Source organism: Anabrus simplex, chromosome 1, assembly GCF_040414725.1.
Source record: "Anabrus simplex isolate iqAnaSimp1 chromosome 1, ASM4041472v1, whole genome shotgun sequence".
NCBI lineage: Eukaryota > Metazoa > Arthropoda > Insecta > Orthoptera > Tettigoniidae > Anabrus > Anabrus simplex.
This window is the reverse complement of record NC_090265.1, coordinates 1,406,545,626-1,406,572,014: the sequence shown is the minus strand read 5'-3', so window position 1 is coordinate 1,406,572,014 and position 26,389 is coordinate 1,406,545,626. Positions and strand designations below refer to the sequence as shown.

Genomic DNA, 26,389 nt, shown 5'->3' with positions numbered 1-26,389 from the left:
ATTTTGTTCGATTTTCATTTCATTTTTAAATTTTTTAGTAGAAAAATTTGCAGGATTTCGTGGAGCAGAATGAAATATTGCGATGTTTAAACTTTTGTGCAAATTGTCGAAAAACTAGTGATCTTAGGTTTCTATGTTTTTTGTGGGTTGAGATTTTAAAAATATGAAATTCTGAGAAAAATACGCAAAATTATGAATCCGGCATTTTTAAAATTATTATTTTTATTATTTTTTCCTAAAATTTTTTCATTTTGTTAATTTTTTATTTTATAGAAATATTAACTTTTGCTAATTTTTGCTAAAATGGGCGATTTTTGAAAACAGGTATAATTCCGAGAAAAATGCAAAATTATGAGGGAATGGTTAAAAGCTGTAGATGCGGAAAATTTTGCAAGATTTTGGGGAACAGAATGAAATATTACTATTTTTTAACTTTTGTGCAAATTGTCTAAAGCTAGTGATTTTAGGTTTTTCAGTGTTTTGTGGGATGAGATTAAAAAATATTAAATTCTGAGAAAAAAGTACGCAAAAATTGTGAAACTTTTAAACGCGTTTTTAAGTGGTCCAGAACCCGGGATTTTCTACTAGTTGTATTTTCCCAATATAATCTTGAGCAGAAAATCATCTATACATTTCTAAGAAATCCATTAATTTTAGAGAACACTGAAATAGTGGCCATAACGTCATACTTTCAGGCTAGATTGAACGGACACGTCATCAAACATTAGAAACATCCATTTTGAAGTGAAAAGGGCAATAAAAGTTGGTGTCCGGTGCTCAGAAACATTCTCGCGGTACGAGTGGTGTGTATACTACCACCTACTGCAGTATATATTGAGAAAATAACGAACGACTCCCTCGGGAAACGTCTGATGTTTACGGCCTACCAACCAGATATTCCACTCTGTAGCAAACCAAGCTGAACTGCAAAGTTAGATAAGTAAATCACATAGTTGAATATCGATTTTTCAATAACTATTTTCTCCAATTTCAGTTTATGAGTATTTTGGGAACTGTGTTTGTAGATCCATTGTTCTGTGTTAACTGAGAATCATTCCTTACACTCAGTGGCCCGAGATAAGAGAGAGAACATAGAGTCGCCTGTTAAAATGACATCAGTCACAGGCGTTTTATTCATACTTTTAGGAGTCATTTGATATGTTATACACTGCCTAAAATTAACGTTAAGCACCCAGGAGTGGTTGAAAGTGAATGAAACTACATATGCTGAGAGACCATATCCCTTTATGGAATTGATTACAATATGGGATGAGAGATACAAGGCCGTTGGCATTTACAGGTGGAATGTTGGCGCCAAGTCAGTAGGGTATCACACCCCCACCCCTTCCGTGGCCGCAATGCATGCTCTTATGCAGTTCGGAATGGTGTCAAACAGCCTAAGGCAAATTCGCTCACAGTTTTTGCAGCTCTCCTTCCAGATCTCACAGGTTGGTACTGGGATGGAGTCCCCTTTCAATGCCACTCCACACGTGTTCAAAGATGGAGAGGTCGGGGGAACCTGTTGGCCACGGAAGGACCTCAACATGCTCTAGGCAGTTCACAGATACACGTGCTGTGTGTGAACCTGCATTATTTTGCTGAAACAGTGTTACAGGCTGCTGTGCCATAAGGAGTAGGACGTGTGGACGCAGAATGTCTGCGACATATCGCTGTGCCATCAAATTCTGCCGAAGCATTATTAGAGGTGACCTGAAGGCGTACCCTATGGCTCTCCACACCATGATGCCAGGGATTACGCCTATGTGTCTTTCCACAATGTGGGCAGGATGTGCCCTCTAACCTCGACGCAGCTAAACCCGCACGCAATGGTCATCGGAGGTTATGGAGAAGCGGCGCTCATCACTGAACATGTTTCGAGGCCAGTCGTCCTCTGTCCATGCCTACCGGGCAGGGTATCACTCCAAATGCAGACGTCGGTGTTCAGGTGTTAATGGCAACCAACGCATGGGGCGGTAGGACCCCAATCCGGCAGACGCGGGTCGTCGAGACACTGTGCGGGAACTCATAGGATGTTGTAGAGTCTGCAGTACATACTAGCGGATGGCGGGTGCCGAAGTTATGGGATCCCGCAGTGCTTGGTGCACCATACGACGGTCCTCCCTCGGGGTGGTGTTTCTTGGTCGAGCCGAACCTGAACGACGTGACTGGGTGCCCTCATGTACCCACTGAGTCCAACGTCGGGCCACTGTGACATCTGAATGGCCTACATGCCTGGCAATTACACAATACGACCAACCAGCCTTATGCCGTCCCACAATGCGGCCTCTGTCAAATTCTTCCAGTTGGTGGATAAGCTGTCTAACGCGTCTGAGAGTCATCGCGGGTGCTTAGTACTGCACTTCTGGCTTAACTATCTGACTCACAGCAGTGGACTGGTAACAACTTATCAACAACAGGACGGTGCCATCACGAATGCACTCTGGTGGGCGTTCTACACATTACATATCATTGTAAATCTAATCATTTACTCACACATCCATGGTATGCATGTATACCGAAATGGGATAATACTGGACCACTCCTTCTGGGTGCTTAACTTTTTTGTCTGGCAGTGTATAAAGTTGCAAGTCAAGGAAGTTTGTGATCAGGAACATAAAGACTAATATTTTGGACTGCAAACAGTGGTTGATAATGCACTACAAAACATTTTGTTCGGAATAAATAAAGAACAAACGGAGACAGGGGATAATAATCAATAACAACTCATTTTAATTTTAAGTAATATATGCGAGGATACATCAAAACCTTGGCGCTTATTAACGGCCTCGTATTACACACATTTTTGGTATGGTTTCAAAGACGATATTTCTTTATTATATGGAAATGTTCGCATAAAAGGTAGCGAAACTGAGAAACTTTCCACTGACCACACTGAGTTCTTTAGGGACATCTTGCAGTGGCCAGCAAATTATAATACACAAAAGGGCACTTAAGAGTACTAGATTGCTATTTATAGGACTGTACTGTTTATTCTTACAGTTTGTTGTAAATCATCAGAGGAATAAAATAACCAATGATATTTTGAGGATTTTATGAGAAGAAATCCTATCTTAACCTCTTTTAGTTCACACTTTATACTAGCGCTTTTTAAAACAACAGCATCTGCTGCACCTACAAACACCATAAGAAAGGTGAGTATTACAACTTCATATCATGCATGTTATCATTGCATACGGCCAAGCTAATGATATAGAATAAATATATCAAAATAATATGATTCCATAATAACCACTTGGAAAACGAAAGTGCATTTTTTTTTCAGAAAAATATTGCTTGTTGTGATCCATGTCCTTTTAACATACCACGATTCGATTATATCTGTAATCACTTTAGGTGCATCACCTCACTTGGATTAATACAACGAAATGTGTGTTTACATCGTGTTCTCAGAATCACGGATGTGATAACTAGCCTATTCATCTTATGAGAATCACATCTGAAAATAAGTTTAATTAGGAGCAGCAGGATTGTCCTCCTGGTAACACGAGCAAACATATCGGTTAAATTCAGCGAGTAACTTGCCGATGACTTTCAGTCGGATAAATATTCCAACTTTCAAAATGCAGCAAAATGTATTTTAGAAACAACATTTCACTCATCCCTGAATTATACAGAGCCGTATGTCTCTATTATCTCCTCGATGCTTGAGTAGCTCCCAGATACTAAAGCTATTAGTGACAGAATTATAATGATGATATTTTTATAAAGTCGCCAACGTGCAAATCCAAGACCTTCATTCCAGAAGGTGACCGTCTCGATTACAGCTGGGACCAAAAGTCCAAGCATGGAGAAGCACACAGCTCCCACCAGCGATGTGATTGGGCCGAGGTTGGGTACAGCAATGGCTAGTCCCGCTGAAATACAATACAACATAAACATCAGTTCACAGGGCAAGTTATTTAAGCAGTTTACTTAAGGAGAGACTGTACCTAAAAATTGTGCCAGAAAGGTCGAAAAGTCCCGCAATATTTTGAGCTAGCACATACATAATGTGATACCCTTCCCCTTCACGTGAGGCCATTTCTGAAGGTCCTGCAGAGACCTTTACATCAACTTATGGTTTTGAAAGTTTTCAGTGTTGTAATACGTATAACAATCATATAACCTCCAAATAAAACTAATTCTAGTCATAATCACTGGGAATTATCTGAAGACAGAAAAAAAAACGGATCGTCGAAATTGACGAGCAGACAGCCAGATGGCGTCAAATTAAAATGTCTGCACACGGCAGCTGTGGCCATACGATTATTATTATTAGTGAAGACGCTCGTTTATATATTGAGTAACAATAAGATAAGGCATGTGACTTCCGTAATCTTAACTCTTAATCAGAAAGTAATGTTAATGTAGGGCATCTTTCAGCGTCAATTACTCTCGATGACACTTTTATTCTAGTTTTCAACAGATACTTAAGCAACAGTTTCAGTCTGAATGCCTTAAATGCACGCGTACGCACTGACATAGCATTCACAACCTGATTTAATTTTTTTTAATCATAGTTGATAATTTTCAGAAAAAATGTTTTGAAGTATGAAAATTATTTTTATGATCAGGTACTACATTTAATGGAAATATTTTAAGAATATAAATAATGGGCTTCAACTAGAAATGTTTTATTTCGTGTGGCCTCCGGAGAGGCCTGGTGTAGGTCTTTTAATTTGACGGCCGTAGGCGATCTGCGCGTCGTGATGAAGATGAAATGATGATGAATAAGGCACATACACCCAGTCCCCAAGACAGGGGAGTAAACCAATTATGGTTGAAATTCCCGACCCTGTCGTGAATCGAACCCGGGACCCCTGTTTCCAAAGGCCAGCACGCTAACCATTTAGCCATGGAACCAGACAAAAACTCGTCTCCTCGTCCTGAGGTTGTGCAGCTTTTTTTTTTTTTTTTTTTTTTTGGCACACCCCCATTGGAGGTGAGCTGCATGTACAATTTCACCCACATACCAGCCCTCCTGTCATTCCTAAATTTCTGGCAGTACAGGGAATCGAGGATGGCAGAAAATTACACTAATCGTTACGCTACCGAGGCGGACAACTAGAAATAACACTACACTTTATTTCTTTGTCGTCCTCTAACCTGTATAACAAAGTTTTAAAAGAATCCAAAGACCACTGTGTCTAGGAAGTTTTGAAAATGGACCAAATTTATGCTAAAAATGACGTACTTCTGGAATATTTCTTCGATTTAGAAAGATCTCGAAGTTTTCTATTTACAGCCATATTAATCAACTCTGATAATTTCGTATAAATAGGACTGAAATTATAGAAATAAATGACATAAAGGTCTCCCTTTAATTCGGGCGTGTCAAGATCATGAGCTGACTGCATGAGAAACGGCTATTACGAGCCCTAGCCCAGGATGTTATCAGACAACGGAAGAAAGGAGGGGTGTACATTACACGTACGTGGTGCAATATATGTATATGCTTTTTACTATAAGGATATATATAATTCAAATCAGCGTTTGCATAAAACGCCCGAAACAACATGCTTTGTAATCATAGTGTGGGCCTATCATAAAAATAAATACCTTAAAGTTTGTCATAAGTATTGAAGTTCAAAATACAAGGGATTTATTTTTTGTATGGTCTGTACATGCTCAACTCTTCTATGAACAATTATGAAGCAGGGTTACATAGCGCAATCATATCTACGAAATGTCGCTGTAACATTTGTCCCAAATAGAACAAAATAATTGCTTTTACACAAATAAAGTCTAAAATCTGCGGTAAATTAAGAAATAGTACGAAATATTTTACTTGCAGAGAATAATATGGATACATACTTTACTACCTTACAACTATTTTTTCTGCTACGCCGCAACGCTACCGTACGTGTTTTGTTTGTTTAACACTTTCGTGTGTGATGTTGTTTGAATTAATTAGGTGTCGTTTTCTTCATGTTACCAATTCGTTTTGTGACCTAACTCATTCATTAAATTATATATTTATTGGTGCAGGGATCATGTTATTTTTCTTTCAACAAAAAAAGAATATATTTATTGATCCACGGATCATGCTATTTTGCTGTTTGAACTGCCAGCGCTAGTCATATGGACAAAGATAATGAGAATTCACAGACATAGCACTCCATTTGTCGGTGCTAGCCCCGGACCTCAAGAAAGAAACAAAAGACGGCACGAGCAGCGGAATACAACATAAGGGAGTCCTGTCTACAGCCCGTAAGTACTTATACATATTTCTCTAGATCAGGGCCTCTCAGGGTGCATGCGCCTGGTGCAGAGACGAAGCGTTGGTCCGAGCCGAGCAGAGTGGAACCGATGCAAAGTGCACGGAGCTCTTGCGCCCCGATTTTCACGCGCGATGTTTTGGGAATTTGAGAGGCCCTGCTCTAGATATTTCTCTACTAACGACGGTATTTTTTAATTTACCGCAGATTTTTCACTTCATTTGTGTAAAAGCAATTATTATGTCCCATTTTGGAAAAATAGTACAGTGACATTTCGTAGATATGATTGCGCTACATAACCTGAAGCAGAATAATGCCGAACACGATATGGCTACTATATCGCTTCTGTAACAAAACGTCGTGTTTTTATAAACTTAAACAAAAGGCAATAGGCTATTATGAATTGCATCTGTTCGAGCAAACGTGCTGATAAGATTGCACACAAATATAAACACACACCAACAAATTACTATGTCAATCGTTAAGCCACACCCTATGTAGGTGTATGATTTCACACGTAACACAACCTGTACAACTTATATTTAGAAATGATTCGTTCACTCTTGGAGCAGACAAGTCTCATAACTGATTGTAGGTGAGAGTCTGATAATCAGGTTCTAACCTAGTCTCGTTTCATTTGTGAAAAAATCTGCCCACACCTATAAGTGCTTCCGAACATTGCTAATACTTCTCCCGCGAACATTCGGACTTTCGGAAAACGAGATTGGTTCAATTGTTGATAATACTCAAGAAGCACTTGTTCTTTGCATTCCTGTATGGTTCCATGTTTCAACGATTAATTGTAAACCAAACTAGGTATCTGGATCCTGTCATCGGTAGGTGTGCACAGCCCTGAGTCAGAAACGTGGAGAAGTACAAGCGGACTGAAAGGAAGGGACTAGCACCCAGGTGCACTGGTATTTCCAGCACGGGCCACCCGTACCTTAACTCATTCCCCTTTTATAATTACATTACGAACAGATTTCTTTAAACAAGAACATAAAATGCTAAAATAAATTTAATGAATATAGCATTATCTGGTCTACTTCAAGTCACCTGCTGCTGTCTCATTTGAATTTTCACTATCAGTAATATGGCTCATATCCATCTCTGGTCAGGTATACTGCTAACAGTTCAAGTTTCTTTCAGTGACCTAACTCATTCCCATCCTTGGCTTTGGCAATATGAAAGTGACTAGCTACAAGCAATGTTATTCTATTTCTTATGTAACCAATCCCTGTGGTGATCTGTCCTTCATGGGGTCGGTTGGTGTGTGTATTTCAGTGGGCTTGACAGACTGATATGTAATGGCACCTTTTGGCTCGGAGAGGATAGAAATGGCAACTACTCCACTCTTCATTTCCCTCGCGCACCTGTGTATTGACGTCTAGGCTAAGACAGATGGTGGTGGAGATGTTGACGATCCAACCAGCTTTCGGGTGGAGGACTCAACATACATGATCAATGGCTGGGATATGTTTCTAAACGGTAATGAATGGAAAACTGTAAATAAAAATGTAAACAGTCTCTGGGATGGGTTTAAACCAATTGTTAAGGAATGTGAAAATAGGTTTGTACCTTTAAACATGGTAACGAATGGTAAATTTCCACAATATTATAAGAGAAATATAAAGAGACTAAGACGGAGGTGCAGGTTGAAAAGAAATAGAGTTCGAAATGGCAGTGGAAATAAGGATAAAATGAAGAAACTTACAGGAAATTGAATCTAGCAAAGAAGTCAGCTAAGGATAACATAATAGCAAGCATAATAGGCGGTCATACAAATTTTAGTGAAAAATGACAGGTTCCAAGAAGGACATTCGAGGAATCATTAATGAACAACGAGGGTGTGTATGCGAGGATCTTCAAAAAGCAGAAATATTCAGTCAGCAGTATGTAAACATTGTTGATTACAAGGATAGTGTCCAGATAGAAGAGGTGACTAATACTAAATAAGTATTAACATTTACCTATGATAACAGCGACATTTACATCAAGATACAAAAGTTGAAAACTAGAAAAGCGGCTCGAATTGGTAAGATTTCTGGAGATATACTAAAGACAAAATATCATATCTGCGTTGATGGGGTGAAAGTTCCTTTTGGGAATCATTGTAAGTACCTAGGTGCTAATATAAAGAGAAGTCTTTATTGGGGTAATCACATAAATATGATTGTAAATAAAGGGTACAGATCTCTGCACATGGTTATGAGGGTATTTAGGGGTTGTAGTAAAGATGTAAAGGAGAGGGCGTATAATCCTCTGGTAAGACCCCAACTGCAATATGGTTCCAACGTATGGGACCCTCACCAGGATTACTTGTTTCAGGAACTGGAAAAAAATCCAGAGAAAAGCAGCTCGATTTTTCTGGGTGATTTCCGACAAAAGATTAGCGGTACAAAAGTATTGCAAAGTTTGGTCTGGGAAGAATTGGGAGAAAGGAGAAGAGCTGCTCGACTAAGTGGTACGTTCCGAGCGGTCCGTGGAGAGATGGCTTGAAACAACATCAGTAGACGAATAAGTTTGAGTGGTGTCTTTAAAAGTAGGAAAGATCAAGACATCAAGACAAGAATTCAAGAGGACAATTTGGGGCAAATATTCTTTTATAGGGAGGGGAGTTAGGGACTGGAATAACTTACGAAGGGGATATTCAATAAATTTAAGGAAGGGCTAGGAAAACTGCTACCTGGGCGACTCCCTAAATGAAGATCAGTAGTGATTGACAGGCAGGAATGACGCCAGCAGGATATCCATAACAGCATAATCCTCAGATCTAAATTTCACAAATGGCAAGTTGACCAACAGGAAAAACCGAAGAAGAAGGTTGGATCAACCTGGTCTGAAGACAGAATGGAAGAAGGATAGGCACAAAGGAAGGCAAATGCACGCTTCTCAGTACTTTGTACAATTCTAATGGGCTTATTCGCATACATAATAATAATAATAATAATTAGTCATCATTGGTAGTCCTAGATTCGATTCTCGATGTAGTCGATAATTTTAGCCGTGTTTGGTAAATTCCTGTGGCTATTTGTTTGTGTGCATCTTTACGCACCTCTTCATTCAAACACATTACACTACACTACTAACTACCACAGCTAGATGCAATAGTGTTATCGTCTAAAGAGCAACTACTATAAAACTAGGCAAATCCTGTATATACAGTATATATATATATTCGTTTATAGGAAGAGGAATTAGTGAATGGAATAATTTACCAAGGTATATTCGATAAATTTCCAAGTTCTTTGAAATTATTGAAGAACAGGAAGGTAAGCAACTGATAGGTAATTGCCACCTCGGTGACAGCCCTAAATGCAGATCATTGTGATTTGTTGATTAGTTTTTAACCCATCTGACCTCAGCTGAAATCGAAACCGCTAATTTGGGAACTTTCCCACTGATTCACCGAGGCAGTTGATACAATATGTCACCTCTTGAGCGAGTTAGCATCGTCACTGACTCAGCAAATTTTTGCTGGTGCAGCTCTTTCTAGTTGAATCCCATAGACGAACTCCCGTTTAGAAGTCACAGTCCGAACAAAGAACACGTTAGTTTTAATGCAGATTCGGTGTCAAATTCCAAGTATTAGAGATCCCCCAACCGAAGAAAATTAAAAGCATTAAGTACATAGATTTAAACCTTCGTGGATCGGTCGGCCGCGCGCCGGCCTCTCACCGCTGGATACCGTGGTTCAAATCCCGGTCACTCCATGTAAGATTTGTGCTGGACAAAGCGGAGGCGGGACAGGTTTTTCTCCGGGTACTCCAGTTTTCCCTGTCATCTTTCATTCCAGCAACGCTCTCCATTAACATTTCATCTGTCAGTCATTTATCACTGCCCCACGGGAGTGCAACAGGCTTCGGCAGCCGGCATATTTCCTATCCTCGCCGCTAGATGGGGCTTCATTCATTCCGTCCTTAACCCGGTCGAATGACTGGAAACAGGCTGTGGATTTTCAAGTTCATAAATTTGTTTTACTGTCCAATATCGAAAATCGTGCCTGCAGATCATTATCGATAAGACGTCCAAGACTTTGTAGTCTGACACTTGGTTAGCTGGTTCGAGTCCCATTAGCAGCTAGCAGGGTAGAAGAGGTGGTGGTATATAATTTCTAATCACTACATTGCGTGCCAAAAGCCTGTGTTCATATCCAAACCTCTCCACAGTCTTCATATGAAGTGAGGGCATATCACGCTGTGTGTGGTGATTCGTCCGTCGGATGGAGATGTTAAATCTTGAGCAGACCTCTAAGTGTTATTCGACACGGGTAGGCTACGTGCCGACACTGGGATTCACCTTCTCGCTGCCTCATTATCATCATCACCACCACCCATCTAAACGCGCAGGTCGCCCGTGGGTATCAACTAGAAAGATCTGCATAAGCCACATGACATCATTATCACCTAAGATCGAAAATGTTTACTTGTTTCAAAATATTCCAATATATGAAGCACTTACCTACGATCACAGCAATGCTCAATCGGAAGCAGAGCTGTGCACGGCTCTTCCACTTCTCACTGATGTGAGGTTCCAGCACTCCCCACGAGATTTGGTTAGCTATGAATACAGTCAGCCCGTACGAACACAGGATAGCCAGCGCAACCAGTAGTTTGACCACCTGAGCAAGGCTGTGGAAATACAAACACATCACATGATGTTTACCACACATTAGTGCCCCGTCATTACCTCGCTAACGGGTTGATCAGAATGAAGGTACTGTTACACTAAGCGGAATATTTGGAAAAACATAGTTTTGTGTGGCCAACTCTGAGGCTAGACATTTTCATAAGATACTTATCATTTCAAATTCTCAAAGTGCTATTAGGAAATTGGTACATCATCGACGAAACATACGAACACACTCCTACATTTATGAAATATTAGAATTATCGTCTGTCATTAAATCGCGCGGAAAATGTGTGTCATTTTTTATGGGTGAAAGTACACTCAGGACTTCCATACAATGATCTGGTTGACAGTCTCGCCAAACAAGGTGCACGTACTGGCTTATTCCTTTCATTACGCCTCCCCTGTACTGGTTTTTATGTAACTAGCAGAAGGAAAACGTTTGTTGAATGGACAGCTCTGTGGAACAGAACTACTCAACACAACCAGCTATAACACACAAACCATGGTATCAAGACGTCAGATGGGCCAGAGGCCCAGTAACTACCATCATTCGGATGAGATTCAACCGTGCTTCATTCCCCGGTCACCTCAACAGGATTGGAGTTCTCCAATCAGCACAATGTCCGTGTAGCGCAAGAAACAAGGGAGATGTGAACCACATTATCTTCGAGTGCAGTAGAACTGTATCCTTTCGCAGAGAATTGTTCGCTACCCTTGTGCGCCTTCAGGTTCCCTTACCCACACATATCCAGCTATTACTGGCAACTGGAGACTTACGTATGTACAGTGCAATTGCAACATACAGTATGTACCAGTTATATTCGTACGGGCTGTTTGCTTTAGTACTTCAACGCACTGCTAGAAAATAAACTGAAAAGGATTTTATTCACTCAACATACATTCAACAAAGCTTTCAGGAAACATGTATCTACTGTATCTGTCTGCAATCATGTTAACCAAACAAACAGCTTCTAGTAAAGAAAATCGCGTCCATAATCTTGTATCATTCCTATTCGTACAAGCAAACTGAACACTTGAATTAAACAAAAAAAATAAAGGGTTCCTGGAATAGGTTAGTATCTAGTGGAATGTCCTCAAGACTTTTTAATTGCTTGACATCGTCGCCGCATAGAACACACTAATTTCTTGCACATGTCGGGGCTGATTTTCTGCCATTCCTGAAGAATCACACTTTTAAGTTCCTCCTTCGTACGCATACGTTGCCTACGGAGATTCCTCTTCAACGTAGCCCAAAGTTGTTCGATGGGATTTTAATCCGGAGACTGGGAAGGTGTCCTAAGCTGTTTAGGAATCTTCTAGATCAACCGTGTCTTTTTAATATCGGCAGTGTGTTTTGGTTCATTATTATGCTGGAATATATAAAGAGGTGGCATCCCCATGTTTTTGGCACTCTGCTTCACGTTTGCCCACGGGATTGCATTATCTCCTTGTTCATTATTCCGTCGATGAAATGTATGTTACGCAAACCTCTGGCTGACATACAGCACCAAAGCATTACAGACCCATCAACATATTTTGCAGTTGGGAGTGTATTCGCCACATCACTGTCCATACCAATTTTTCTCCATATTCTGCGGATGCTATCTGACCCAAGAAAGGTTTATTTTTGTCTCGTCAGACCAGATAACGTCATTCTAGAATTCTTTCTCCTTATTTATATGTTCCTTAGCGAATATCAGTATAAGCCGTCTGTTTTTATACTTACATATGGCCATTTCCGAGGGATTCTTCCATAGTACCTATGCCGACACAGGATCCGACGGATGGTGGAGTTGCTGATCTTCTTTCCAGTTCGTTCCTCCGTGAGTTGCCTCAATACTGGTGTATTTAATTTGGAATCTGACTTTATAAGCCGAACAACAAGCCGTTATTTCCTTTCAGTTAAACACTGTCTCTTGGGTTTCCTTGGCGTGTTCTTACTAGTGCCTTTGTATTTAAATGTATAAACCACATATTGCACCGTAGAATGTGTTCTATTGACCAGCTGTTCAATCTTTGGTAATTAAATTCCTTTGTTTAATTATAGTGTTCTTGAGCTCCGTACTTAAACCTGCAATTCTACCGATGAATGAAATGGCGTATGGCTTTTAGTGCCGGGAGTGTCCGAGGACACGTTCGGCTCGCCAGATGCAGGTCTTTTGATTTGACTCCCGTAGGCGACCTGCGCGTCGTGATGAGGATGAAATGATGATGAAGACGACACATACACCCAGCCCCCGTGCCGGCGAAATTAACCAATGATGGTTAAAATTCCCGACCCTGCCGGGAATCGAACCCGGGACCCCTGTGGCCGAAGTCCATCACGCTAACCATTTAGCCATGGAGCCGGACACTTCTACCGATGTCCACCATAGATACACTAGGAAGGAGACTATCGCACTTGACTAGTCGTATGCCGTCACTGAGACTTTTCCGTGCATCGCAGCCAAACGGTGGGCATCATCCTGTCCATGTGTACGAATACAACTGATACACCCGTTTGTCGATGCCGGCATATTAATATCAAATCTTCTTGCCTGTATGTAAATAAGTATGGTTTCCACTAACGAATTATCGTTGACAAGCCATGTTTTTACCCGTAATGTACGTTTTATTTCAATTTTGCAATAGTTAATGTGAATATACGACACTTGATAAGAAATTTGTTTCTTTTGCTAGTTGCTTTACGTCGCACCGACACAGATAGGTCTTATGGCGACGATGGGACAGGAAAGGGCTAGGAGAGGGAAGGAAGCGACCGTGGCCTTAATTAAGGTACAGCCCCAGCATTTGCCTGGTGTGAAAATGGGAAACCACGGAAAACCATTTTCAGGGCTGCCGACAGTGGGGTTCGAACCTACTATCTCCCGAATACTGGATACTGGCCGCACTTAAGCGACTGCAGCTATCGAGCTCGGTAATAAGAAATTGAAGCCTGTACGAATAACAGAGACAAATAACTGTACTTCACAAAAACTGGTGCTAATATCTAAAGAACAAGTGTCTTTATTTCAAGTGTGTTTTGCTTCCCCTTTTTTTTTTTTTTTTGCTGTTCTAAGTAATGTCTGTTATTTTGTATGTCTTTTAACTTGTTGTCCCTTTTTCTTTCTCTTTTCTGTAACAATTTTTATCATTGTACATTATTGATGGCCAAATGTTCTATGGACGAAGGTCATAATAAAGAGAGAAAAAACTCTGAGGCTACAGGCAGCATGGACTCCACCCATTATTCTTTGCACTTCACGGCCCGAAGCAATATAATATAAGATATTGATACACACAGAGGATATCTGGCTTCTTCGTTGATGACATTCTGAATTTTAGGCACTTGCATGTGAGGCCAGTTCTATATTAAAGATACTTGAAGCCCAGCATTTAATCTAATGCATTTTCGAACACCACATTCATCGTTCCGTTACCGTGAGCATAAACGAAGAGTTATTTACTGATACTAAAACGGGAGTATGCGACGTGAGCAGCTGCTCGACCTCAGGTCTGTGACTTGCTCGTAGAGTCATCGCCACTGACGGGTAACTCGAAACGGAAACTGCTACCGTCTTATGCGTGGAAGTGTGTAATGTTGCTATTGAGGGTAGCGACAGGATAGGTGTTTTGGTACTCGAAATGTGGTACTACCTGGTCATGTGCCTGTATACGTGGAGAACCACATGGAATGATCACACTAACAACGGCCTGTGTAGACGTCCAGATTTGAACTACAGGCCTCCCAAAAGTACGGGGAATAAAGGCCAAGGTATGTTTTAACGTTTCGAAGGAAAATCCAAAATTCTTAACCAATTATTTGAGTTTCGTACCATAAAACAAAAAATATTAAACTAACAGTTTTGTATAATGCAATCAAAATTTTGTGCCTTATCTTCACCCTAAAAATTAGTTTAATGAAAAAACACATACATTTTCAAAATGTCATAAAATTTCCAAAAATGTTATAATCTTGAAATTATTTTCACCAAGTTGAAGTATTTCATTCATAGAATGTTGTGAACTAGGATCTTCTATTTATCAAAAACAGAAAGTGAGCTAGACATAATTTTTGACAAAAGTTTAAAAATAATTAATCACCCGTGTTACAATGGCTATAAAAATAATAATAACAATAACAATATTCACAATATTAACAAAGTACTAGTTTACAACATTCCCACACTCATTAGCTTTAATTTAATCTATCATTGAATTTTCTATCTCAATTTTAAGGATATTTAAATTTATTTGAAATGTGGGAAGGTGTGCAAAAAATTTCATTCAAGAAAAACAGCACTGAAGTTCTAGGACTAAGTTATGAACATAACCCACTTATTTGGGCACCTAGAAACTTGCCTGCTACATAGGTTGGACCCTCTTTTAGAAGTTTCTTGTCTTCTTTTAGTTTTCTTCTGCCTCTCAAGTACTGCCTCCTCTGCTTTTGTTCTGCAGTACTTTGATTTTCACCTTTGTGTAATGGTACTGCATCAGCTTCAAGTACACCAGATGATGTGTACTTGCCAGGAGCAATTCCCATCTTATTCAGTATTTCTATTTCCACTCCGTTCTCCCAGTTGAAATGGCAAACAGTATCCATCACTCCTAATTTTAAGGTCTCAAGCCCCACATTTATGTCTCCTTAGGACACCTTCTCCATACCATGGCACTGAATGACTCATTATTTTGAGTCAATCCATGCAAGGACTTAGCATTTCTGGGTCGGTGAGTTGCTCATATATAGGCTTCACTGCTTGAAGAATGCCAAAGGACAGGCCTGGTTTGAATTAAAATTGTTCTATCTCATTATTTGCTTTAGCTCACTGATATGAGCACCAGCTGTCAGTTCCTACAGGACACCAATGGTGGGTGGGACGGTCCTTTGTTGCTGTCAAATGGTACAATGTGGCCCATATGCCATTTGACATGGCTTGAATACTGCATGTGTTGGAACGTAAAGCAATTCCAAATAATTTTGCATCTTATCGGTGAGTGCTCCTGTCAGTTGGGTAATTCATAATCACAGTTGCTGCAAAACAATGCAAGGGACATTCCCTAACCAAATCTCGGAATTTCTAGGTTTTTTACAAAAACTGTATTACAGCTGAGGCAACTAGGGAAAGCTAATGCAAATAATATACGTGTAAAGCACTCTATGTCACTAACACTATCAGATTCAATATTTACAGATGAAAGTTTGGACTGAGAATCACTAGCAAATGATTCCTTTACATTAGGCCTACCTTCCGTCTCACTATTTATACTGATAGCACAAGTAACACTGACATTCGCCATGCTATGTCTGTTTCCATGAAATTTTCTCGTTTTCTTTGCTCTACATCGGCTTTTAGAACCCATTTTATACACACTCACAGAGAAACAAACTCTTTGGTCACAATGTGAAAGACTACTTGGCCACAAGGATGGTTTGTTTATATCCGTTGCCTATCAATGGAATAAACGTCTTTAGAATATACAAGTATTGACATCTGTTAGTCAGAACTATGAACTATGTACTCAGGAGGCATGTCACACCAAAGAGGTAAATTTGAATAAGAAAAAAATCTGACAAGATGTTTACATGTAAGCAGGACACTGCAGCCACGCCCCTTATCACGCACGCACGTGGCTATTTAAATCTTATTTTCGGATACTTACAGTTGGAATATATGTATGAATTATATCTCATTTTGAAGTAGAGGCTTCAAGCTTTCATTTCCAGTGAAAAAATTAAAATGGCATTTTTGGGCGAAAAAGGCGATTTCGAACGTTAATACAGAAAAAAGCTCACTAGTTTGCCAGTTGTATCAAATTAGCACTTCACGCGCCCACTGCTGGGCTATGCCCGACAGGTCTTCGACTGCGAAACATTCCGTAAAAATATCTCCCTTATTATACCTCCTGTCAAAAACATGTACGTGAGAAAAATGTTTTAGAAATATATTTTCTATAATGTTGGTACATTGAGGTTTGACTGGTATATTTTTGGGAGAGTAAAATCACTGTTTTGGTCGAACTATAAATCTATTCGATTAGGGATTTTGAAATGGTTGGACCCTAAAATCTGCCTATCGAAAGGTGGAATCTAAATATGAAGTTTGTTCAAATATGTCCTGTAGTTTTCTAGTTATACGAAATCAGATCTACCCGCATCCGCTTTTAGGCTGTGTCTACTAGGACATACAATGTAAAACATTCTTTTAGTAATATCTCCTTTATTAATCCCCTAACGAAACGTGTAGGCCTATATGAGAAAGAGAAATATATTTCCATTGTGGTTAGTGGATATCCATTAATATTAATAATGGATAGTTCGTGAGAGAGCCAAAGCACTGTTTCGATCTTTCTCTAAACCCCAGCCCATTCAGGTTTTTTAAATGGTATGGGCCATTAAACCTGCCTATGGATAGTTGAATTCTAAGTATGAAGTTAGGTTAAAATATTTTCAGTAGTTTTTTTTTTCATTTATATGAAATCTGTTCTACGTGCTACCGCTTCTGGGCTACCGAGCTCGATAGCTGCAGTCGCTTAATTGCGGCCAGTATCCAGTATTCGGGAGATAGTAGGTTCGAATCCCACTGTCGGCAGCCCTGAAAATGGTTTTCCGTGGTTTCCCATTTTCACACCAGGCAAATGCTGGGGCTGTACCTTAATTAAGGCCATGGTCGCTTCCTTCCCACTCCTAGCCCTTTCCTGTCCCATCGTCGCCATAAGACCTATCTGTGTCGGTGCGACGTAAAGCAACTAGCAAAAAAAAAAGCTTCTGGGCTATTTCCATTAGTATTTGGACTGTAAAATATTCCGTTAATGACATCTCCCTTATTAAACTTCCTATCGAAAATATGTACATTAGAAAAAAAATAGAAATTGATTTCCATCAACGTTGGTTCCATTAAAGTTGGTCATGTATATTTTGTGAGAGAGTAAAATCACTATTTCGGTCTTCCACTAAACACCCAGTCCATTCAGGGATTTCGAAATGGTATGTACGATAAAACCTACCTGCGGATAGTTGAATTCTAAGTATGGAGTTTGGTTAAAATATTTCCAGTATTTTTCATTTATATGAGATCTCCTCTACGTGCACCCGCTTATGGGCTATGTCCGTTAGGACTTAAACTGTAAAACATTCCGTTAATGATATCTCCCTTATTAATCTTCCTATCGAAAAGTTAAAACGAGAAAAATGTTGTAGAAATAGTTTTTTATTTACGTTGGTAGATTTCCATTAAGGTTGGTCACGTATTTTTGTGGGAGAGTAAATTCACTGTTTTGGTCTTTCTATGAAACCCAATCCATTCAGGATTTTGAAATGGTATGGGCCATAAAACCTCCCTTTGGAGAGGTGGACTCTAAATATAAAATTGGTTAAAATATTTTCACTAGTTTTCCACTAGTAAGAACTCTGCTCTACGTGCACCCGATTTGGGCTATGTTCACTAGAACTTAGAATGAAAAACATTCCGTTAATGATAGATAAAAGTACATGAGAAAAAGTTTTAGATTTCCATTAAGGCTGGCAGATTTTCATTAAGTTTGATCGTGTATATTTTGTGAGAGTGTAGAATCACTAACACCAAACTGCTTACTACATTTCTACCTAATTGAATTCCTCCCTGCCACTTCATATCATCCAGTAGATGATCGACGTAAATTATGCACAACAAAAATGAAAAATTACAGCCTTGTCTAACCACTGCAAGCACCTTGAAACAAAAACTTATTCCACCATCAACTCTCACTGTAGCCCAATTGTCAACATAAATGCCTTTGATTGCTTTTAATAATATACCCTTAATCCTATAATCTCCCATTAGGATTACAATTAATAAAAAACTGTTAAATAAGGAGTAAACAACAATACAATTAGTTAGGATTACAGTAAATGAAAACGTATGGAATAAGTACGAAGTAAACAATAACAGAAAAATATCAAATAACTGAGGAATGCCTAGCTGAACGTAAATATTTTATTGAAAATGAGGTAAAAAGATCAATTAGTGCTCTTGAGTTTAACATTTATCTTGCACTGTCTGGGATCGACGACCTCGCCACCATTCTTATCATACCGAGCTCGATAGCTGCAGTCGCTTAAGTGCGACCAGTGTCCACTATTCGGGAAATAGTGGGTTCGGACTCCACTGTCGGCAGCCCTGAAGATGGTTTTCCGTGGTTTCCAATTGTCACACCAGGAAAATGCTGGGGCTGCACCTTAATTAAGGCCACGGTCCCTTCCTGCCCCATAGTCGCCAAAAGACTTATCTGTGTCGGAGAGACGTAAAGCAACTTGTACAAAAAAACATTCTTATCATTTGTAGTACTAAATAAACACATAATTTTAGAAAGGTTTTGTGGGACTTAAAATAAATTACTGCGTGTTGAGTGGCTCAAGCTGTATAACTCTAGCCCTATGAATCCAAGTAGGTGGGTTCAGTCTTATCTCAGTCGAGCGGTTTTTGAAAAACACAAATACGCCAGCCTGGTGTCACTAGACTTACAACCTTTTAGCGAATTAATATGTTAAAAGTAAAGTAAACTTGTGGGGGGCGGGGTTGTGATTAGCTCAGTGGCTTAGCTGCTGGCTTCCCACCCGGACGGCTGAGATTCAAATGCCGGTCGAGATTTCCATCTCAAGAATTACGAGGCTTCAGGAAGGGCATCCGGTCTTAAACCCCCGGCCAAAATGAACCTGGGTGGCTCCAGTGACCCCACAAATAATTGGGAAAAGCTGAAGAACATTCCTCGAGATGGTGTAGCACGTTTCAGGAACACCCCCAATAAAGGTGAGATGCTTGTAACTTTTAAACCACACGCCAGCCCGCCTCCAACGTTTGGCAATACCTGGAATTTAACCCGGGATGGTAGATTTCTTTTTAAATGCTATTTGTTCGGGGCGTCGACCTAGAAAGATACCCGCGTGTATTTCGAAATTGCGGAAGTGTAAAGTGTTGAACGTTAAGGAATGTTAAGGACGACACAAACACCCAGTCCCCAGCCCAGGGATATTAATCATTTACAATTAAAAAACCCTGACCCGGCCGGGAATCGAACCCGGGCCCGCCGAGTGACAGGCTGACGCGTTGCGCCCTACACCGCGGGGCCGGACAGATAATAGCACTAACCGTTATATTACGTAGGTATATTATGAGGTAACAAAAAAGCAAACTTATCTCCGTACAGGCCATGAAGGCCCTTGGAGGGGTGGAAGGTAAAGGCTTCCAGTATCTGTAACCTCAGCACTTGATGGGGTGGAGAGGTTAGCTCTACGCCCGGCCACCTTTGTCCCCAGGAATTAACCTAGAACTCATTTTTGGTGTAGGTTGAGTGAACCTCAGGGCCATGTGACCTCCGGAAGTGGAAGTCTCGTTTCTTAAATTTTACGACTTCCTGACGGGGATTCGAACCCACGCCCTTCCGGGCGAAACCGAGTACGCCTTTATCGCCTCGGCCAGGCATCCCCTTATGAGGTAACATAATTGACCTTATTTTCATAGGTTTTCCCTACAGTTAAATCTCATAACAAGTCGCCAGCAAGTGTTCCTATTATAGAAGTCAATATCCTAAATTCACTCTCCTCCCTCGTCCGGCTCCTTGGCCGAACGGTCAGCGCAGTCACTTTCGGTTCAGAGAGTCCCGGACTCGATTTCGGTCGGGCCAGGGATTTTAACTGCATATATTAAATTTCTCTGGCTCTGGGTAATTGTGTCGTCTTAATATATATCACTATCTTCATAAAACACACTACTCTATTAACAATAACAACACATAGTAACGAATACATCTCTCCATTTACAAGGGATACATTTGACCTCGACTCGAACGCTCTGAACCTCACGAAAACATGTTTAGAATATAAATTACCTTCACAGTAACAATGCTCTGAGTCATTCCCTTATAAACTGGTGCATTCTAACTCAAGATGCATTACTGTGCGTATCTGTTCATTCAAGACAGGTATCAATCAGCCATTAATGATTAAATACCATACAGGTAATTGAACTAACGTACATTTAAATATAGGAACATCTTAAATATCTCTAACATCAAGTTTCCGTTAGTAAAAGAAGGGACTATAATTTTCTACAGCTTAACAGCGCTATGTACCACAGTACGGTAGCCTGTTTTAGGAGAACCTACAGCACTAAGATCAGTACAGCCTGAATATTTATGAAAAACCATTAATTAATTTTATCATAGAGAGAGCATACACCTCAAGCGCAATAGCGTTATACACAAGTAACTATAGTGGAGTGAGGCTCATGCATGCTCGGTAATCCCAGGTTCGACGCTGCTTAATCACAATCATATTTATCATCTATTCAATTCTTAAGAGAAGTGTTTGGATAACGCAAGAAAACACAACTATGGTGTATTTAAAAATGGGCATTATCAACTATCTTGGCTAAAATAAGTTTATTACATCAAAATTCTCAGAGTTTTGTCAGGACTCGAATGGTAAAAGGGGTGTTGAGGATGTTGACATATTCCCCATAGAATTCAACATAATGTCTGATCATTTTGCCAAATTAGCTTGCCTCCACATGAATGTTTCACGTATATATTACTTCAAGTTTCTTTGAAAAATGTATGCTGAAAGTGCCTTGTGTCTCTTGAAACAGATAGAGAGCGTGTCAGCTAATCTGCACTTACAACAATAATTTGTATAGCTAGGTGTAGAGCTATGTACAGGCTGAAACACACCAGTTGTATTTTTCTCTCCTCTGTGAGATAGTGTTGACAGTGAAGACATTTCATAATGAAATCGTCCGACTCGTTGGCTGAATGGTCAGAGTACTGGCCTTCGGTTCAGACGGTCCCGGGTTCGATTCCCGGCTGGGACGGGGATTTTAACCTTCATTGGTTAATTCCAATGGCCCGGGGGCTGGGCGTTTGTGCTGTCCCCAACATCCCTGCAACTCACACACCACACATAACACTATCCTCCACCACAATAAGACGCCTATAAGACAATAATACCTACATACGGCAGATGCCACCCACTCTCTTCGGAGGGTCTGCCTTACAAGGGCTGCACTCGGCTAGAAATAGCCACACGAAATTATTATATATAATGAAATCGACTTTGATTACTTTCCAAACATGCCATTTGTCCACACTCCCCTGTGTTATAAATTTATTCACTTCCTCCACAAACATCTGTGCCTTTTGACGTATACTATTATGTATGTTTGTCCTTACATTTGACGAATGTAGTAATGTGCCTGGATGAATTACCATATTCATCCTTAAGATTATCGATAAAAATAATCGAAGGTTTGCAGTTATTCAGGCCAACCATTCTAGACGCATCTAGTGCCCGCATTTTCAGATGTCAACAGTGGGCTGTGGATCCATACACCCTTGGTCCTATCAAATTGCGATATTACATGCTCTTTTATAGTTTGTAATTGTAAATGGGAGCTGCTTGTCGTCGTTTGCTAGTCACATAATTTAAATTTATCTTGCAATTTGTTTTACTTGTAATGCGCTTATAGTGCCTAATTGTTGAAGACACGATTGTAATATCCTTCACAAATGTCCTCCAGTACGCCGTTATCAATATCTTCTAATACACTGGACTTCAACCTTTCCGATGGAGACAGTTCATACTCCCTTTGACTTGACGTTTTCTATTGCTCTGGAGATGAAGCTCTTGTACTGACTGAACAGCCAATGTTAGGCTCTTCCTCTCCTTCAAAGCGTTATATCTACAGCACTCAGTGTAACGTCATGCATTTTTGTGTCATTCCCATTATATTTCTGTACAATTATGTTATATAATAACATATTTCCCAATTTCATATCGCTGACTTCAATTTCGTTTCCATATTCAGCACGTCGCAACTTTGTCTTGAATATGTTCACAACATTCATGAGATTAGTTCTCCTCATGATGCCAATGTACACAGTGTACAATGTAACCAACAACAGAATACTCCAAGACACGCACCCGGACTGCAGCTGTACTGATCAGTGCAGATGCAACATGCCACCGTCTAATGGTCCAACCAGGCAAAGGCTGAGTTTTCAGGGGAAAATCGCAGACCACTGTTTTTGTGATGGACGGTGTGTATTCTAAACATGTTTTCGTACGGTTCAGAGTGTTCGAAGACAGGGGTGTCCCTTGTGAGTGTTGGCTTCAGGAAGGACATACAGCCGCAAAATGTTAACAGATCCACTTGCAGTACTGACCCCAATAAATTGGGATAGAGGGCAGTAATAAAATTTTCCACTTCAAACTCAAGACACGATTGCAACAACTTACATCACAATTTCATACAATTTTCTAGACTAATCCTTCAACATAGAATAAAACAAATCTAGTAGAAAGTTTGTGTAGATCTTGAATGCCGCTTTCTAGAATTACAGTGCACTGAATACTTGAAACATAACTATGTCTTACAGTGCACTGAATACTTGAAACATAACTATATCAAGTTTACGAATTTCTTCCATTGAGGTTCAGAAGTTACTTTGCAATGAAAATCAGGATTAGTTTGGAGCTGGTTTGGAATCCTCTGGTTCCATTTATATCGTACGTCTGAATGGAAATTAAAAGGACATAATAGAAAAGGATTCTACTTTGTTTATTAGTATTAATTCATCATCATCATCATCATCTGTTTACCCTCCAGGTTCGGTTTTTCCCTCGGACTCAGCGAGGGATCCCACCTCTACCACCTCAAGGGCAGTGTCCTGGAGCTTCAGACTCTTGGTCGGGGGATACAACTGGGGAGAATGACCAGTACCTCGCCCAGGCGGCCTCACCTGCTATGCTGAACAGGGGCCTTGTGGAGGGATGGGAAGATTGGAAGGGATAGGCAAGGAAGAGGGAAGGAAGCGGCCGTGGCCTTAAGTTAGGTACCATCTCGGCATTCGCCTGGAGGAGAAGTGGGAAACCACTTCCAGGATGGCTGAGGTGGGAATCGAACGCACCTCTACTCAGTTGACCTCCCGGCGCTGAGTGGACCCCGTTCCAGCCCTCGTACCACTTTTCAAATTTCGTGGCAGAGCCGGGAATCGAACCCGGGCCTCCGGGGGTGGCAGCTAATCACGCTAACCACTACACCACAGAGGCGGACTTATTAGTATTAATTCACCGCTTAAAAGTATGTGAATCACTGAGCCTTGCATGTTCAAAGAGATAAAGTCCTTGGTAAAGTTGTGAATCTTTTATCATACTTAGTTTAAAATCTGCCATTCCTATAAGTTCAGTAACATATTTTATAATATTTCGTTCATTATTCAAATTTATAGCCAATGTAATATACACAAGAAATTAACAGAAAGGGCTCTCGTTATACTGTACGTATATATCGGGATCGAGTTTAACTAATTTGTTACTGAAATACTGTAACTCAGGTAGTCTATTTAATAATCATATTTAACTCAACGTCCGGCTCCATGGCTAAATGGTTAGCGTGCTGGCCTTTCGTCGCAGGGGTCCCGGGTTCGATTCCCGGCAGAGTCGGAAATTTTAACCATCATTGGTTAATTTCGCTGGCACGGGGGCTGGGTATATGTGTCGTCTTCATCATCATTTCATCCTCATCACGACGCGCAGATCGCCCACGGGAGTCAAATCAAAAGACCTGCACTTGGCGCGCCGAACATGTCCTCGGACACTCCCGGCACTAAAAGCCATACGCCATTTCATTTCATTTAACTCAATCCCTCAGTTATGAAAGATGGCGAGCTATCTGAGACATACAGTATTTGACTAGTTGCTTTCACTGCTCCCCAACTTCTGCTTCGTGATTTGATTGACCCAGCGTTCCGTTAGTTCTTTTTTCACATGGTCTATCGCATTAGCCTACTTCCTCGAGGTCTTTATCCTTCACCTTTTTTGTTGACGGTAGTTTTCGTCCAGGATATGGACATAGCCTATACACTTCCACAAATCCAGGAGGCTATCATTCTGAACACCTGCCTCATGACATAACACAGTAGTATTTTTGGGAAGAAGTTGACAACAATCCTTCCCCTGACCAGTGAACCACCACAGTCAGTGAAATGGAAATAATACAAATAAGATGAAGATGAAGAAATATAATAATGGTATTACTTTTACGTCCAACTAACCACGTTTAAGGTTTTGGGAGTTCTTTAACGTGCCGGTAAACATACCGACACGAAGTTAACGAATTTGAGTACCTTCAAATACCACCGGACTGAGTTAGGATCGAGCCCGCCGGTGATATTTCTTTAGTAATTATTGCGAAATGCTTATGGTAATGGCAACCCTTTTTAAGGGAAATAACATTTGTGTTTAACATCCCTTCAACTATTGGTAATACTTAAGCGACGCCGTTGGACCGGAATTCTATTCTAAAGAAAGGTTTATATAACTTGCCTGCAAATGTATTGGTGCAAGTCTAGTGCACTTAAAACTCTTAAATGTTCATCGACTAACGCCAGTATTCCATTCTGCAACATCGAGCAAGAGGCAACCGCTTAATTGATTGTCTTACTAACACGACTCAAAACAGTTTATAAGTGCACCACATCTTGGTTTCGCAATAGACAGTGGTCTAAATACATTGTTGATCCAATGGTAGAACATACGACCTGCCCCATTAGAAACTTCGGAAAGGGACAGGGTATCGTTGATGTGTACTGCACAATCTCCCTGAAATTAGACTCTAAAAAAGGGGAGGGGAAGAAAGTCGTTTAAAATTCTCAACATTGGTATCCTCCTCGTAGTACTTATGCTAATAGCGCTCCGCACTTGGACGAATGGCTCAATTACTTAGGTACATACCTCCTGTTACCAAGGTTGTGAAGTTGAATTTCCACACAGTTAGTCGGCAGTTAGAGGCGCTTAAGTGCTACACTGACACTTATAGGTTTTCGACGACCACGAGATGGGAAAGTCTAAGAAAAAAGGAGGCTCTGACCATAGCCTTAATTAAGGTGTAGTCCCAGCATTACCGGTGTGAAACTGGAAGCGATGGAATTTTGCTATTGGTTTTACGTGGCACAGACTTAGATATGTCCCGTAATGACAATGGGAGAGGACATGGCTAGAACCGGGGAGGAAGCAACCGTGGAATTAATTAAGATATAGCCCTAGCATTTATCTGGTGTGAAAATAGAGAACCAAGGAGAAACATTTCCAGGGAAGTAAACAGTGGAGTTCTAACGTAACATCTCCCAAATACAAACTAACAGGTACAGGGCCTAAACAGCATAGACAATTCAAGCGTTTAAATGGAGATCAAACTTCTCTCGAATGCTGCAAACTTTCAACTACACGACCCATACCACGCGGTCAGCTCTCACAATTAAGGATAGACAGCTATTTGTAATACAAGCATGCGGGAAGAATATGTATTTTTACAATAAAACAGCTTTTCATTAAGAACATATGTGGCAGAACGAAATGCAGCAGATGACGGGTAAAATTTACAAAAGCAGCCTGATTTAATACTTCATTCATGTTATTACTGACAAGGGAGGAAATGTATACAGTCTGAGATTTTGTTGTCTGAAAACATTTTCTCACATAAAATTCCTCACATTCCATTAGTTTGGTAACTGCAACTTCAAGAACATCA

At 40.3% G+C, this 26,389-nt stretch overlaps 1 protein-coding gene across 3 annotated transcripts in view; it reads right to left on the bottom strand.

Annotated features, from left to right (window-relative positions):
- Window positions 1–2,707: 2,707 nt before the first annotated feature.
- Window positions 2,708–26,389, bottom strand: part of LOC136879032 (proton-coupled amino acid transporter-like protein pathetic) — a 168,811-nt gene continuing 145,129 nt past the window's right edge. For all 3 annotated transcript variants that reach the window (XM_068229038.1, XM_067152758.2, XM_067152775.2), the window contains exons 10-11: window positions 10,680–10,849; window positions 2,708–3,875 (exon numbers count right to left, since the gene is read on the bottom strand). In XM_068229038.1, coding sequence (XP_068085139.1) covers window positions 3,628–3,875; window positions 10,680–10,849 — 418 coding nt within the window. In that variant the 3' untranslated portion in view covers window positions 2,708–3,627. The remainder of the gene's footprint in view (window positions 3,876–10,679; window positions 10,850–26,389) is intronic.